General features: G+C 36.4%; 2 protein-coding genes across 4 annotated transcripts; both read left to right on the forward strand.

Annotated features, from left to right (window-relative positions):
• The first annotated feature begins 3,958 nt into the window (after positions 1-3,958).
• LOC142546974 (kinesin-like protein KIN-1) lies at positions 3,959-10,202 on the forward strand. Of its 2 annotated transcripts, none has more exons than XM_075654982.1 (16): positions 3,959-4,072; positions 4,227-4,375; positions 5,609-5,711; positions 5,828-5,871; positions 7,120-7,149; positions 7,221-7,343; positions 7,436-7,461; positions 7,580-7,661; positions 8,250-8,291; positions 8,368-8,401; positions 8,537-8,612; positions 8,682-8,895; positions 8,976-9,067; positions 9,264-9,378; positions 9,459-9,638; positions 10,089-10,202. In XM_075654982.1, the coding sequence occupies exons 1-16, from the start codon at positions 4,021-4,023 to the stop codon at positions 10,197-10,199; spliced, it is 1,473 nt and encodes a 490-aa protein (XP_075511097.1). In that variant the 5' UTR covers positions 3,959-4,020; the 3' UTR covers positions 10,200-10,202. The 2 variants fall into 2 exon arrangements, with proteins under 2 accessions (XP_075511097.1, XP_075511098.1); XM_075654983.1 differs by having other exon boundaries at positions 4,014-4,072; positions 4,208-4,375.
• Positions 10,203-11,754: 1,552 nt separating this feature from the next.
• On the forward strand, positions 11,755-15,802 carry LOC142546975 (FACT complex subunit SPT16). Of its 2 annotated transcripts, none has more exons than XM_075654984.1 (2): positions 11,755-11,896; positions 12,262-15,802. In XM_075654984.1, exon 2 carries the CDS (start codon positions 12,400-12,402, stop codon positions 15,604-15,606), a length of 3,207 nt encoding a protein of 1,068 aa, XP_075511099.1. In that variant the 5' UTR covers positions 11,755-11,896; positions 12,262-12,399; the 3' UTR covers positions 15,607-15,802. The 2 variants fall into 2 exon arrangements, with proteins under 2 accessions (XP_075511099.1, XP_075511100.1); XM_075654985.1 differs by having other exon boundaries at positions 11,778-11,990.
• The last annotated feature ends 1,493 nt before the right edge of the window (positions 15,803-17,295 follow it).

The following is a 17,295-nucleotide window of genomic DNA, read 5'->3' on the forward strand; positions in this document are numbered from 1 at the left end:
GTTTTATTCTTGTCTAATGCCTTCAAATTTTCTTGCATCGCTATCATCCACAAGGATACATTCGATCTTTGAGTAGCCTCGTGGAAACTTGATGGCTCACTATCCTTTGATAATAGATAATATGTAATATTGCTTTCAGTAACATTATCTACAAGCCAACCTGGTGTTCTTCTATCTCGAGTTGACTGCCTCACATTGGAAACCTTAAACCCAATATTTCTTGTTCTTCGTGCTCTGGTAATGCTTCACAAAAAATTTGACCTTCGTCCGTCTTATTTTCTACCTGAAATATAATAGTTTCTGAATTCAGTGTTCCTTTGTCTCCCTTTACTTTATCTTCCTCGAAGATAACATCCCTGGTGATGACAAGCTTGTGGACAGTAGGATCCCAAAAGCAAAGCCCCTTTACTCCATCAGCATAACCCAAGAAGATACATTTTCTGGATTTCGAATCCAACTTCGATCTTTTTTGCTTATTGTACAGAACTTACACATGATTTTCAAATGTATGCAAATGAGAATAATCTGTCTGCATTTTGGTCCACATTTTCATCGAAATCTTCAGATCAATTGCCACTGAAGGAGAACGATTAATAATATAACAAGCAATTTTGACGGCTTCCGTCCAAAATGACTTGTCTAGACCCACTGTCCTCAACATAGCTCTTTTTATGTCCAACAAAGTTCCATTCATCTGCTCCGCCACCCCGTTCTGTTGAAATGTGTAAGTCGTCGTGAACTATCTTTTGATACCTTCATGTTGGCAAAATGAATTAAATTCATCACTCTTCATTGTAAGTTCTTAGACACTTGATTTTCTTTTCAGAATCAAGTTCAACATGTGCTTTGAAATCTTTGAAGAATTGAAAAACATCTGATTTCTTCTTGATTGGATAAATCTAAATCTCGTTCATCAATGAACGAGACAAAGTATCTCGCTCCTCATATGGATACAACCAGTGCTTTCCAAACATCCAAATGAATCAGATCCAATATGCTTTTGCTTTTTGCAGTAGAAGTGCCAAACTTTAATCTGTGTTGTTTACTGGTAACACAATGCTCACAAAAGGGTAGTGACACTTTTGTAAGTCCCTACAACAACTTCCGTTCTGAGAGAATTTTCAACCCTAGTTCTGACATATGTCCAAACTTTCTATGCCATAACACTGCTAATTCTTCTTCTGAACTAGTTGATGTAACATCTAGTTCCGCCTCTTTGTGCGTTTCTTCCAAAAGTACATACAGATTTGCGGCAACTTTTTCTGCCTTCATAACCACAAGCGTGCCGTTCACAATTTTCATGATCTCTTTCTCGATATGAGTTTTGCACTCGATATCATCCAATTGCCTTAAGGACAAATGATTTTTCGTCGGTCCCTTCACATGTCGTATCTTCTGTATGGTGCGAATGGTGTCATAAAACATTTTTATTTTGACAATACCGACTCCAGCGATTTCCAAGGCATTATCATTTCCCATGAATACATATCCTCCCGATATTGATTCATAATGATCAAACCATTCTCTCCTAGACGTCATATGCCATGTCACTCCTAAATCCATAATTCATGTATCACAAAATTTGTGCATGACTTCTGCAACTATTGTTGTTTCGCTGAATAATATTTCACCACCGCTGAAGTACTGACCACATTTCCTTGAGAACTTTTCTCGATACTCGTATACTCTTTCTTGAAGTACCATTTACTGCCACATTTAATGCAGTAAATAATTTTCTTCTTACTTAACGACTTTGATCTACCTGGTCTTTGGTTGTCACTGGAGTCATAGTCCATAAATTTTCCTCTTATCATGGGTAAAGCATATGCTTGCTTCAAAGTTACCAACATATCTTCCTTATTTTTGCGATGCCTTTCTTCTCCGAGAACCGCTGTTAAGACATCGTTGAATTTTAGAAAGTCAATAAGAATATTGTTGGTTAAGTGGATAATAAGTTGATCATATGAATATGATATATTTTTATGTAGAAGGTCCGGACGTTCATTTTCCTCTATTTATGCCTCATAGAAGTGAGTTGGGCAAATAGAGTATTTAGTGTGTTGATATGTTCATTCATTGATGAGGATTCCGTCATCCGAAGAGTATAAAGCCTTCTTTTTAGAAAAATCTTGTTGTGTAGTGACTTGTCCTCGTACATCTTTGTCAGATTATCTCAGATAACTTTTGCTGTTTTTATCTCAGAGATAATTGACAGTACTTCGTATGCTATAACTAAGTGTAAATTGGAAACAACATTATCATTCATCTCATTTCGCTTTTCATCTTCCGTCATTTCCAACAGTATATCTCCAATAGCCACCAAACAAGTTTTTTTTTTAAAATGCTTATATCTTTATTTTCATAGCATAAAATTGCTTCCATTGAACTTTATTATCTAGTACATGTCTGTCATTATGTCTACAACAATTTAGTAGATTGGACAAAAAAATCTTTAAAAAACTTTTCTGATGTGGAAGATCGATCTAGGCTGCAATCACAGAGAATACTCAGAATTTTTAAGAAATTTTAAACCAAGGCATAATACCACTTGTTGGTCCCACGTGCGGTAACTTGAGATATAAATATGAAAATAATTTATAAAATTAGACACCGAGAGTTACGTGAAAATCTCTAAAAATTATTAGGGTAAAATCATGGGCAAGATGAAAAGAATTTCATTATAATATTTTATGGTGCACAGTCACTCATTGTGTTCCAAAGAGAACACACACTCTCTTAATATAGGAGAATAAACACCTCACAAATATTATAGAACTAAGCACTCAAATGCTATAAGATGATAGAGAACTCGATGAAGAGATATATTGCAATGAGAAGAGGAAGCTTTATTTACAAAGCTCCTTTATTACTGTGGAACACGTTCCCTTAATTTTTCAACAAAGTAAAAACATGTTTGAATTCTCCACTGTGTATTCAACAAAGCTTGCTCCAACTACCGTCATTAATGCATTTATTGCATTTTTTGTGTATGCTGTTATTCTTTGCCGACATAAGAGATGTAGGTATTCGAGATATTATGAGTTAAAATGAATCTTTATTATCCAAGGCCTCGTGAGATATTCAATCTGACATGTCATGCATTCTTATGGATGATATAGTACATCGCATTTATATTTCATAGCTTGATCTATAGGCATGTAACCATATATGACCAAGCACTCCGTCTCTCCACCAGCAAGAGGATTCTTATTATACGTGATGACTTCGCCTGCCCTTTTGGCTCAGCTTAACAAGTTGCTTTCAATTGTCCACTTGATTATCTGATGTCTTTACGAGGGTTAGTCAAGCATATCAGTCATTCTGACCTCACGAATTTCATGTTCCATAGGCCATATATCATGTTGAATCATATTTTTATTTTATATTCGGATGTCCAATATTGTATTACTGCACAGTTTTTACTTTCTTTTGTCATTGACAAATGATGCGTACATGTGGAAAAATTTGAATAACTTATTATTTGCTCGGCCTTTGCGTAAAGCTAATTGAGACAGAGTTTGTGAATTGCTCGCATCTGTTTGTCGTGATGACTATTATGATTGATTTTTGCAACATGTTTTGACACAAAGACACGTTTCAACCACAATTGGATATCCATAAGACAAAAAATTATGTGAGACGGTCTCACAGGTCGTATTTTGTGAGACCAATATCTTATTTGGGCCATCCATGAAAAAGTATTACTTTTTATGCTAAGAATATTACTTTTTATTGTGAATATCAGTAGGAATGACTCGTCTCACAGATAAAAATTCGTGAGACCATCTCACAAGAGACCTACTCTAGCCATAAAATACGTGTTTAGTTGTTTGAACAATTTATTTCCGTATTACTTAGCCACAAGAGAGACAGTTATATATTGTACATAGCCTACAATTTAGTTACAAAAGATCATTTTTTTGGGCAATTTACATTTAATTTTACTTTTATTTACCCGGGGAGATTAGATCCCAGTTTCACTTATTTTACCATCTGGAAGGGTAATAAAGTCATTTAATCATGATTTCTCCTTGGTTTTCCGAGGGATTTCCTCCGCGCGCTTTTCAGCCAGGTTTTCTCTCTCTCTCTAAACTAGCACCCACAGCATGCACACATTTGATTGGCTTTAATCTCGTGCAACTGATTCGTCTATTGAATGAAATTCGATACAAATTTGTGAATGAGGCTGTTTTTTTTTTTTTTATAGCTTTTTCCGATTAATCCAGGGCAGGTTTTTGTACAAGTTTGCATGCTGAAAAGGATGAGGAACATCAGAGTTTGCGCTCTGTTCAGACCTCTGAATGAGAAAGAAAGGTCCGATCATGGTGATGCCGTCTGCATTACCGGTGTTGATTCTGAATCCTTTATAATCAAGGTAGAAGATCGCATTTATCACTCTATCTCAGTGTTACTTTGTATGAATGCGATTCTGCATCTTTACGTAGTTTTTAAGATTGGTTATTTTGGTGTTTTTTCCAATTAATGTTGTGTTTGGCTGGATCTCTAATCATGTGTGTTGGTTACCGTGGGATTACGTTGTTAGTGGGTGCATGACTAGGTAATTTGCCAAAATGAAATGGATCGGCATGAGGGACCATGAAATACCTAAAACGGTATTGGACTTGTGTTTTAGTCCCAATAGGCTGACCGACTTGCCACTTTACTTTCCGTTGTCATGAGCTTGATGCACACTCGAGAGAGTAGAGCAAGTTTTTCTTCATATTTCCTTATGAATGAATTAGAGATGCTTGACCTGGTGTGATGGTGGGACAGGTCAGTTTGGGTTGTACAACAAATTAGAGTGTCGTATAGGTTTGTGCTGAGTTGATACGACACTTCTCTCTCTATTTCTTTCGCTTGACCGTGCACCTCATTAATTGTATGTATGAAATGGACGATGAGAGATGAGAAATTCGAGGATGTGATCCAGTGAAATGGGGTCAAATATGTATGACTGGGTGATCTTGAATGGCATTGACAACGTTGAGTTGAGCCTAGAAACTACAAACAGATAAAACATCAATAATCCAAATTCTAATAAATGTTCTGAAATTGATATGAAATAGTTCGAATACAGAAGTTGAAAGGGACTGCCTTTTTTCTGTAAAATATCGCAAGTTAGATCCCTATTCTAATTTTGTGATGAAATAATATCTCCCAAAACCCTCATAAGTTTCTACAATTTTCTTGAAACTTCATTTGTGGATTTCGTGGATCTAAGGGGTGCATACACCCAGATAGTTTTGGTAGTTTTCTGTCACATGGAGATTAAATTTGATTTCATTTTCATGTAAAATATTCATTAGACAAGTTGGATCTTGATGTTGTCACGTCAATATACTTTTTTTCACAATTAGTATAAACAAATGAACATGGTTCAAAAATTTATTATGAGTTTGAGCTTGAATTAATGTGAATTTATCTATGCTGAGGTTAAAAGTATTTTTATTGTTTCTTTGGAGGTTATGACTTAACCGGTGTCTTTGTATTTGATAAGCATGAGTTCATCTGTATATGAATAGAGCATAGAATTGATTTAAAAAGAGGGTAAGGAAGCAAGAGATGGATAATTAGGGAACTAAGCATGCTTGAATTTGTCCCATGGCAGGACGAGAAGCAAGAGGAAGTGGAGTTTTGTTTTGATAAAGTGTTCTATCAAGGATCAGAGCAGGCCGACATATATGAATTCATTGCTTTACCCATTGTCAAGGGTGAAAATCTGTTCTGTCTTCCATTTTCTCTGATACTTTTAATTTGTTTATTTTTGTGCTTAATCTAGATAATGGTTCAAATTTAACTTCATATTTTAACAGTCAAAAAATTGTAGGTATTGTTAATGGTGTGAATGGTGCCATCGTTACATATGGACAGGTGAAATTCTTTGTTTGATTATGAAATTACATCAATCAGTGTATCAAATATTAGGCCATAAGCTAAAAGATGAGAGCTTTCAATGTTATGTATCTATCGTCATTGCTCACCCCCTGAGAAGCTCACTTTCACGGCGGCTCATTGGAACAACTTTTATTTACTCATTACTATTTGGTGCATGCACCTTCATCCGACCTGTAATGTGAACATGAGCCACACTTTTGACGCTGACTCGATCATAGTCCTTTCCCATATTTGCCCCTATTTGGCCTCCGATGGGAGCACAATGGTCAGGTGATAAGTCCAAGAGGAACAGCCAAACGCAAAAAACTAGGTTTTTACTTTTTAGACAGGAGAACCCTCAAGCTTATTAGCTACCCCACATTTTGTCGTGGAATCAATGTTGGATATATGACACAATTTGATTTTTATTGTTTGTGTAAACATATGTATATGAAAAGATACTGTACTATTGACCCTTTGTGCTTGTTAATGTTCAGAATCCATTATATGTTTTGGTGCATAATGAGAAATACCGAATGCCTGTGTACCATGTTCAACTATTTCATTTTTTTTTAATGTCAAATAATTCAGAATTATTTGGTGGCTTGTTTATGATTCTTTGCTGCGCTGTTGCATATAAATCTATTTCTGAATGTAGCTCTATTTTTAGTATATTTGAGTTATTTTTGCTCACCCATTGGATAAAGCCTTTGTGGGAATCTACAGGGCATAGTTGCAAGATGTAGCTTTATATTTCGGCTTAACTATTGCTGTTAGTTTGAAAATTCAGAAGTTTTGCAAGATTGTTGTTGATGGAATTTTGATGATTGTACATGAGTACCCTTAATCAGCAACCACAAAGTGCACAGAGAAGTTCTAACTCACAAGTTCTGGTTGATATATAGTTGCTGGAAAAAAAATTGAGAGTATATTTGTCTACTGTTTCTGGCCTGGCCTCTCTCTCCGTTCTTCCTTTGGTTGGATGTCATAATACTCAATGAAAATTCCAGTTTTATGTTAACCAAAATTCAAAAATAATTTGCCTTCCTCGTCTTTGTCTTGTGACTCCATTACCCCTTCTGGATCAACTGTCAAGACGGATAACATACCATTTAAATCTTTTTCTTCATTTTTTACCTGTTACTAAATTCTCAAAGTTATTATACCCGAGTATGAGTAAAAAAAAATAAATTCTCAAAGTTATTATACCCAAGTATGAACCGTTTCGTTTGCATCTTTAACCAGACAGGAGCAGGAAAGACTTACACCATGGAGGTAATGTAATTGCAATGAAATATGCATTCAATATTCTTTGACAAAGATTTATTCAGTCTTTTTTGTTTCAGGGACCAAAATTAATAGATTGTGAGGAAAAAGAGAAAGGCTTGCTGCCAAGAGTGGTGGATGGCATTTTTGACATAATTAAACATTCAAACGACATGTCCAAGTACATGATTAAACTGTCAATGGTATAAGGGCCTTAAGAGGATAAACTCTCCTTAGCAGTTTACATTATTAATTTTTAGCTCTCAAAGGGACACTCTTCTCCTGATGTTTTCAGGTAGAAATATACATGGAGAGAGTAAGGTCTGCACCACCTGAAAGTATCAGCAGTTGCCTGATCTTCCGTCTCAAAGTTGGACGTTGATATTATATTGGAAAATTGGCACATATTCTGTGTTAATGGGCGCTTTTCACTCCTCAGGGACCTTTTTGATCTGTCCAAGGACAATTTGCAGATTAAGGAGAGCAGGGAGCAAGGAATATTTGTGTCTGGAGTGACAGAGGTGAGGATCCTTCCACCCTCCTAACCCGAATACTTCTGCTTGAGACGTCATCCTGATATAGATAAAGATACATATGTATATGTATCGACAATGACAGAGTGTTGTTAGCCTCTGCTGAAGGAGAATCCATAAGAGAAACTGGTTCGTTAGGTTTTGGCCTGGGATTGGAATTTCCTTTTTGCTGCTATTTCCTTGCCTGGGATCACAGTTTTTTTCACACCAACTCTTGATGACAGCTATTTTCCATTTGGAAATGCGTGAATAATAGGAAAGTTCTGGATGAAACTTTATTTCTCGGATCAAGTAGCTGGCGATATATACATAGAAGTTTTTCTGGTATTCAGATAGGTTATGTGCATGAAGAAAATGAAACTGTATCAGATTGAGCGACAAAGAATGTTATTGCATGGCACCTGGATGAGTCATGAGGACAAATTATATTCCCTCGCCCTTCAGTATTGAATTTGCAGTTTTATTTTAAATTTCATCAACTTTCTACCTAATTTTCTCATTCCTGCAATGGCCCCCCTTTAAAATTAACTCTGATCATGCTGTCTAGCTTTTACAAGCTTTGATTTTGTTTTCCAGATCCCGGTATCAGATTCTGCTGAGGCATTACATTGTCTTTCAGTAAGATATAAGTTCCTTACGTTCCTTGCTGTTCATTCTTTGTGTTCTATAACTTAAATGGTTCTTCTTTATGCAGAGTGGAATAGCAAACAGAGCCGTTGGAGACACCCGTACTTTTTTTTTTTTTTCAACTTATATACATTACTTTCCTTTCCAAATTACTCAAGGAGCAGGCTAGCACCTTTCTATCGAATATTCGGATTCGTCGCTCTGTTTTGTAATTATGTAAAATTTAACCTGCGCAGAAATGAATGTAGTCAGCAGTAGAAGTCACTGCATATACATATTTTCAATCCAGCTGGAACTAGAGAAGGAGAGAAGGTATATTCTCAACTTCAAAATTTTTAAATGATTGGAATTAGCTCTTTATGTGCGTGGAAATTGGGACAGGTCTGGAAAGTTAATCCTTGTAGACTTAGCGGGATCTGAGAAAGCAGAGAAGACTGGAGCTGCAGGCAGAGTTCTTGAAGAAGCAAAAACTATCAACAAATCACTGTCAGCACTTGGAAACGTGATAAATGCTTTAACTTGTGCTTCAACAGTAAGGGGGAATCATATCCCCTATCGTGACTCTAAGCTTACACGGATTTTGCAGGATGCTATTGTTAGTCTCTTTCCACGAACCCCGTCTGATTGTCACCAGTTTAACCATTCATAAAGATGAAATTACCTTGCACTTCACAGGGAGGAGACTCCCATACTACATTGCTCTGCTGCTGCTCACCAAGCCCATCAAATGCGTCAGAGACCTTATCCACTCTTCGATTTGGTTCAAGGTATGCAAATCTACTTTTGGTCGGCTATGACGACCAAGGGTCTCCTTTCCTGAATAATGTTCGAATCTCGAGTTCTATACATTTAGGTGTGATGGAACAGGAATAGAACATCTAGAATCAAACTTTTTTGTATGCTTATTTAGTTATTTTTACCGAAACTGTGCTGGTAGAGTTGATTTCTTCAATCTTTGAACAGAGCAAGGCATATAAAGGCATCAGCACTAGTAAATTTCAAAGGAGATGAAGACACCAACAGTCCTGAATCAGTCTCATTGATCAAAGATGAGTCATGTGAGAAGATTTTGGAAAAGGTTACCCTCGTATTCCAAATTTTGACCAGTAAATGATTTGCGTCTCTCTGTATCTAAACAATTTTGTGTCCTAAATATAGATGAAACAGAGAATGAAGATCGAAGATGTCCAACTGCTTGAGCAGCTATTCATTTTGGAAGGAATTTTCTTCGACCCCAACTCAACGGAAAAAACTGAAGCAGCTTATGAAGATGTTATATCAACCACTATTTCATCATTACAAGAAGCTGTCAAATTACTTGCTACCAAAGTAGAAGAGGTAATGATTCAAGTCTTGCAATTTTACTTTCCTCTATACCAGGGACAGACTCAGCAAGTTGGCCGTGGAGGGCGAGACTTTATTTTCAGAAAAATTACACATATAATTTACTTTTCATTTCTGTTGTAAGTCGAAATCCTGGATACACCGTGCAAAGTTATGGTGCTTACATGTGTCTCAAAATTCAAATCTACCTATTACCAAACAGAATCTTCGAGCACTAGGTTTTAAAAAAACAAGAAGAAGAAGAAAAGCAAGACCATCTACTCTTACTAGTCACAATGCTTTTGACAAGCATTCGCTGCTAGTCGAGATGGCGTGAACCAAAACACGAGTGCATTTGTTTGCGCTATTTACTTGCATTCCAGGATTCACTAAATTTTTCTTTGAATTGTTCTTTTACGTACCCTTTTTATCGGCTTGGGATCAACTCTATCACATTGGTCGCAGCTCAAGAATGACAAGGAGGCTTTGGAGAAGGAGAACAAGGCTCTCAAAAACCGGATCATAACTACTCAATCATCACCATTCCTGTGGAGGATTTGTAGATGGAATCCATAGAAATATGTGAGACACGAAGCTTCGAGGACATTAATACTCAAAATACTGTACGAAGCATCAACTATACTAATCTGAAATTTGTTATTGCTATTCAATTATCGTAACAACGCTCCGAGTTGAGATTTTTTTGGAGGTGTCGAATTGGCATGCACACATTTTTAGTACGCACACACTATTTGGAAACATTAGACCTTCCCGCCGAAAACCAGACTAAGAGCTGATGGGATTGGTTTGATCTGTTTTAAAATTTTGAATTTCTTATATATAAAATATTTATTTAAAAGAAAAAGCGAAATACACGAAATAGTTTTAAAGTTTTCTATATTACTAGAATTTTTGCATATGGAAAATGGTGGATTTAATATAAATTTTATATTGGTAAAACAAAAAAGATTTTGAGTAGATATGAGACGGTCTCAAGAATCTTTATCTATGAGACGAGACAATCTATCGATATTCACAATAAAAAGTAATACTCTTAGCATAAAAAGTAATATTTTTTCATGAATGAACCAAATAAGAGATTCGTTTCATAAAATACGATCAGTGAGATCGTCTTACACAAATTTTTGCCAAAAATTTCATCGTACTTGTCAAATATTTTCTCTAGGCTCCTCTTAATAAATAGTAATGAACAATACACTAGCGTCCTAAAATGATTACTTTTGGGATGACGCCAACTCAAATCATTTATTATCAACCATCAGTTTATAATTTTTTGCACACCATATTGAATCTAAAATACCTGAAATTTTTAGCATCATTATATATTCTTATGACACTATTTGGTCGTATACCGAACAACATACATAATTTTCCAAACAAAGTAAAACATAATATTTTATGTTAATATCCTTTGACTAGTCGGGTAAGAGAAAGGGATGATATTCAAGTACTTAACGGAATTTTTTATAATAAAATATTATATAAATAATACTGCCTAATCAAAATATGACTACCGTGGAAAACATAAATTTGTAGTGCAATCCGAGGGCCAAATATTGTTAATCAAAATATGACTAAGTAATATTATCAGAGTAGGTAGATGGTCTCACAAATCTTTATCTGTGAGACAGATCAATCCTACCGATATCACAATAAAAAGTAATACTCTTAGCATAAAAAATAATATTTTTTCATGGATTACCCAAATAAAAGATCCGTCTCACAAAATACGACCCGTGAGACCGTCTCACACAAATTTTTGCCGTATTATTATTGATATTCTGATAATTACTGTCATCGCTAGTAGTATGTTATAATTATTAATGTTATAAAATTTTAAATAAAATTAGGTAGAAAATAATTTTTACGATATGAGGTAATAGATCTCGATTTTTATAATTTTCTTTTTGACATAGAATTCCATATAAAAAAAAATTAACGTTATTTTGTTTGAACCGGTTCATGCAAATTTATTATTTTTTAAATGTAAGTTTTCCATTTTAGTCATATTTTGATCCATATATATTATTTTTATAATATTTTAGTACTCACCACGTGTACTCCTGTAAATTGATACAACAGCGAGGGCATATGGGGTAATTGAATCGTATTTAAGCTGCGACCTAAACCCTAAAATCTCTCTCAATCTTCCCCCCTCCGTATCCAATCACCCATGTATTCTTTGATTATGTTTGCAATTGAGCCTTGGGTATTGGCGTTCGGATAATCGATCTGCTCGAAGACTTGATTTTGTATGTATTTTTTCATCCTCCTTGCTTGGTTTGTTTCCCACTTTAGACTATGTGACGAAACTCGAATTAAATCATGCAATCTTTCGGATCACAAGTTATTATTAGTGGAAACTTTCAACATTGAAATATGAGGATTGTTGTACTAGGTTTCTTATTTTTTCGAGTTTTTTTTATATGTTATGAATAATTGTTTGTTTGCACTAACTGTCCCAAAAGCGTAAAAAATGCGGCCTTTTATTTTGCATCCCTGGTTTTTTTTTTCAATTTTAATGTTATTCATAGACAAATAGTTTTTTTTGTTGCTGATTTCTGTTTAAGATTATTAAGTTTGTGGTGTTTATCTGACCCTGAGAAGTTATATTCAGGTGAATGCGTATCATATTGGGATTAGGAAGAGGAGGGATGTTATAAATTTTATCGTTTCTCCCGTTCGTCTTGCTATTCATCCTTCTTGTAGTTGCTCCTTATAACCGGAGTAAAGATTTATATGTGAGTTGGTATAAATGGCTGATCGAAATGTTAAAGGGAATGATAATAATGTCAAGGCGCCAGGCAGTGGGGCCAATGCCTACACAATTAATCTGGAAATCTTCAGCAAACGGTTAAAAATGTTATACAGTAAGTGGAGTGAAAATAAGAGTGATCTATGGGGCGGTTCCGAGGTTTTTGCAGTATCAACTCCCCCTCTATCTGACGATTTGCGATATCTAAAGTCTTCGGCCTTTAATATATGGTTGATTGGTCACGAATTTCCAGACACTATTATGGTGTTCATGAAGAAACATGTCCATTTTCTATGCAGCCAGAAGAAGGTGTCATTACTTGAAGTAGTGAAAAAATCTGCAAAAGATGCTGTAGGTGTGGAAGTTATAATGCATGTGAAGTTCAAGAATGATGATGGGACAGCATTAATGGAAAATATATTTCGTGCAGTTCGAACAGAGTCGAGGATGGACGGATTTGATGTCCCGGTTTTTGGGCACATTGCTAGAGAGGCCCCTGAAGGTAGCCTTCTGGAGATGTGGGCTGAGAAGTTGAGGAGTGCAAATTTTCAGCTCACCGATGTTACAAATGGATTCTCGGATCTGTTTGCCGTGAAAGACCCTATTGAGATTACGAACTTGAAAAAGGCTGCTTACCTGACTTCCTCAGTGATGAAAACCTTTGTGGTCCCAAAGTTGGAGAAGATAATTGATGAAGAGAAGAAGGTAACCCATTCTTCCTTGATGGATGACACTGAAAAGGTCATACTTGAGCCTGCAAGGATAAAGGTGAAGCTGAAAGCTGAAAATGTTGATATATGCTACCCACCAATTTTTGAAAGCGGAGGAGAATTTGATCTCAGACCTAGTGCGTCAAGCAATGATGAAAATTTGTTTTATGATTCTACTAGTGTGATTATATGTGCAATAGGATCTCGGTACAACAGCTATTGCTCAAATGTGGCTCGGACTGTTCTAATTGATGCCAACCCCGTGCAGAGCAAGGCCTATGAAGTCCTCCTAAAGGCTCATGATGCAGCAATTGCTGCTTTGAAACCTGGACGTAAAGTTGGTGATGTATACCTGGCAGCTCTTTCTGTAGTTGAAAAGGAAGCACCTGAAATGGTTCCCAATTTGACAAAATCCGCAGGAACTGGAATAGGTCTTGAATTTCGTGAGTCAGGACTTAATCTAAATAGCAAAAATGATCGGATGCTGAAGACAGGCATGGTCTTTAATGTGTCTCTTGGGTTTCATAATTTGCAAATAGCGACGAAGAATCCAAAAACCCAAAAATTTTCTATGTTGCTTGCTGATACGGTTATTGTCGGTGATCGTGTTCCGGAAGTGTTGACTTTCACTTGTTCTAAAGCTTTGAAAGATGTGGCATACTCCTTCAATGAAGAAGGAGAAGAAGAGCTGCCTAAAGTTAAAGTTGTATCTAATGGTGCTGAGACATTCTCGTCTAAGGCAACACTTAGATCAGTTAATCATGAGGTGTCAAAAGAAGAGTTGAGGAGGCAGCATCAAGCAGCTCTGGCTCGTCGGAAGAACGAAGAAACTGCAAGAAGACTTGCTGGTGGTGGTACTGAAGGGACAAGCCATGGTCCTATGAAACCCTCAGGAGAGCTGATTGCATACAAGAACATCAATGATATACCTCCTCCGAGAGAATTTATGATTCAGATTGATCAGAAAAATGAGGCCATTTTGCTGCCTGTTTATGGAAGGATGGTGCCTTTCCACATTGCTACTGTAAAGAGTGTATCTAGCCAGCAGGACACAAGTCGAACATGTTATATTCGGATAATGTTTAATGTACCCGGTGCTCCTTTCTCTCAACATGATGCAAACTTGCAGAAGTTTCAAGATTCTATTTATGTTAAAGAAGTTTCATTTCACTCCAAGGATCCCAGACATATAAGTGAAGTTGTTCAGTTAATTAAAACTCTCCGTAGACAGGTCGCCTCCCGTGAATCAGAGAAAGCTGAGCGGGCAACTTTAGTTACCCAAGAAAAACTGCAACTTGCTGGAGCAAAATTTAAGCCAATTAGGTTGTCTGACCTTTGGATACGCCCAGTTTTTGGTGGTCGGGGAAGAAAGCTTAGTGGCACCCTGGAAGCGCATGCAAATGGACTTCGTTATGCGACTTCAAGATCAGATGAGCGGGTGGACATCATGTTTGGAAACATCAAACACGCATTCTTCCAGCCAGCGGAGAAAGAAATGATTACCCTCCTGCATTTTCACCTGCACAACCACATTATGGTGGGGAACAAGAAAACCAAAGATGTTCAGTTTTATGTTGAAGTCATGGATGTAGTACAGACTATTGGAGGTGGAAAAAGATCTGCCTATGACCCTGATGAGATTGAGGAGGAGCAGCGGGAGAGAGATAGAAAGAACAAAATTAGCTTGGATTTTCAAAACTTTGTCAATAGGGTCAATGATCTATGGTCACAACCTCAATTCAAATCACTGGATCTGGAGTTTGATCAGCCACTGAGAGAACTTGGTTTTCATGGTGTGCCACATAAATCATCCGCATTCATAGTACCGACATCTACATGCCTTGTTGAGCTCATAGAGACTCCGTTTGTGGTTATTACCCTTAATGAGATTGAGATAGTTAATTTGGAGAGGGTTGGTCTGGGTCAGAAGAATTTTGACATGACCATTGTGTTCAAGGACTTCAAGCGGGATGTAATGCGTATTGATTCAATCCCTACATCATCACTAGATGGCATTAAAGAGTGGCTTGACACGACAGATCTTAAGTACTACGAGAGTAGGCTAAATCTTAACTGGAGGCAGATACTAAAAACAATCACCGATGACCCAGAACAGTTTATAGAGGATGGTGGATGGGAATTTTTGAACTTGGAGGCTAGTGATTCAGATTCTGATAATTCACAGGAGTCAGATCAAGGATATGAACCTTCAGATGTACAATCTGACACTGGGTCGGAAGAGGAGGATGAAGATAGTGAATCTTTAGTGGAGTCTGAAGATGATGAGGAAGATGATTCAAATGAGGAGGATGAGGAAGATGAAGGGAAAACCTGGGAGGAGTTGGAAAGGGAAGCTAGTAATGCAGACAGAGAGAAGGGAAATGAATCAGACAGCGAGGAGGAAAGAAAAAGAAGGAAAATGAAGGCCTTTGGAAAATCTCGTGCGCCGGAAAGAAGACCAGGTGTCAGCCTTCCCAAGAAGGCCAGGTTTAGGTAACGAGTGATAAAGTTCAATTGCTTTTGTAGGGAATGAACGCTTTATTTCCCTTCTGCTATTTGTTTGATATTATGTAATGTATTTTAAATGATCGATTAAGTAGGACATGCATATCTCTCTTTTTGATTCTATCCACAAACTTATTTCTCTCTATATTCCAAAATTCTGAGGCTAAGTCACTCAGAACTTTTACTTCCGGATACTTTCTTCTTCTTGTTGCCACTTGTATTGGATCTGTTAATATGGTGAAGGATTGTAAGTGAATAAGATAAGTAGCATCTAGTCTTGATTGTATGGGGTCCAAGACATGTGTCACTCGATGGTAATTGACCTTCAGAGCCCCTTTAACTTCGTAGATGCCTGTAACATATGAAATTTGGCCGACTGCATCTTTTAGGGATTGTATGTTCTGTTTTTCTGATTTTTCGTATGGGGTCCAAGACATGTGACACTCGATGGTAATTGACCTTCAGAGCCCCTTTAACTTCGTAGATGCCTGTAACGTATGAAATTTGGCCGACTGCGTCTTTTAGGGATTGTATGTTTTGTTTTTCTAATTTTTCTCAAGTGATGATGGAAATTCACCATTTCGATATGTAAGGGAAGTTTTGGCTTCCTCGATATATAATATGGAATAGGGATAGCAAATCAACCCTCAAGGTACAGTAGTTTATGTCGTCATTTTGCAAGTTTTTAGCAGCTTCAACTGTTGTGTGTAAGCTGTAAAATTTCTTAATTTTATAATAATTTGCAATATTCAAGTTAAGGCTTATCTATAATGTGATTTTCACACATTTCACTTGCAAGTTTTTAGCAGCTTCAACTGTTGTGTGTAAGCTGTAAAATTTCCTAATTTTATAATAATTTGCAATACTCAAGTTAAGGCTGATCTATAATGTGATTTTCACACATTTCATTTGTTTTATGACTGACTGTATCATCCACTGATTTTAAAATTGTGAGGGGATGATTTCAAAATGGTCAAATTTATCATTAATTCAAGGGCTATAAGTTTCTACATCATCTTTAGATGATATTTGCCTTGAGACTTAAAATGTTTTTTTCGAGATTCTTTTTTATACACTCCCGCAAGATTAGGTTGGTGTTTTGGTATCATGTAATTAGGCCTTTATGTTTGTGCGTATATGCTATAAGAGAAGTGAGACTTTCGGTTTTATTTCAAGTTATGATCGGTTTTAGAATTCACGCGTGAGAAAATAATCGGCAGTCTCCATTATTCATGTTCTATCCTTGAGTTTTTTCAGGTTACCAATGGATCAATTCATTTTAAAGTAGAGAATTTCAAATTCGATTTTAGATTTATTTGGACTGTTTGGGGGATATGGAGTGGTTTCAATTTCTTCAACACTAAATCTACGTTATCGAGAAAACAATTGACGGATTTAAGATGCATGAAATATGGATATCATTTGCCATATTTCGTATGAAATCTTATTTCCAAATCTTTTTTGCATAAATCATATTCTTCTACCCAAATCAAATGTGTTGATCAAGCATAAGAGCTCTGTTTCGATTTTTCAAGAGAAATTCGACCATGATTTTAGAGGTTTGGGTGGTTGAGAACTTTGCTCCTCTCTACAAGATACCGCAGGGACCTAAATCCTTCAGAGTTCGGAGAAAGGTAGAAGAAAAAGTAGAAAGCAACTGAGTTTCTTTGTTGAATTCATA

The sequence above is a fragment of the Primulina tabacum genome, chromosome 5 (assembly GCF_025594145.1).
Source record: "Primulina tabacum isolate GXHZ01 chromosome 5, ASM2559414v2, whole genome shotgun sequence".
Taxonomy (NCBI): Eukaryota; Viridiplantae; Streptophyta; class Magnoliopsida; order Lamiales; family Gesneriaceae; genus Primulina; species Primulina tabacum.

Bases quoted from the DNA above. Each gene is read 5' to 3' on its own strand.
- LOC142546974 (XM_075654982.1), top strand. From the start codon at position 4,021: ATGATTTCTCCTTGGTTTTCCGAGGGATTTCCTCCGCGCGCTTTTCAG. The intron at 5,712-5,827 runs GTGAAAATCTGT...AAAAAATTGTAG, and splicing joins TGCTTTACCCATTGTCAAGG to GTATTGTTAATGGTGTGAAT. The intron at 7,150-7,220 runs GTAATGTAATTG...TTTTTGTTTCAG, and splicing joins GAAAGACTTACACCATGGAG to GGACCAAAATTAATAGATTG.
- LOC142546975 (XM_075654984.1), top strand. From the start codon at position 12,400: ATGGCTGATCGAAATGTTAAAGGGAATGATAATAATGTCAAGGCGCCA.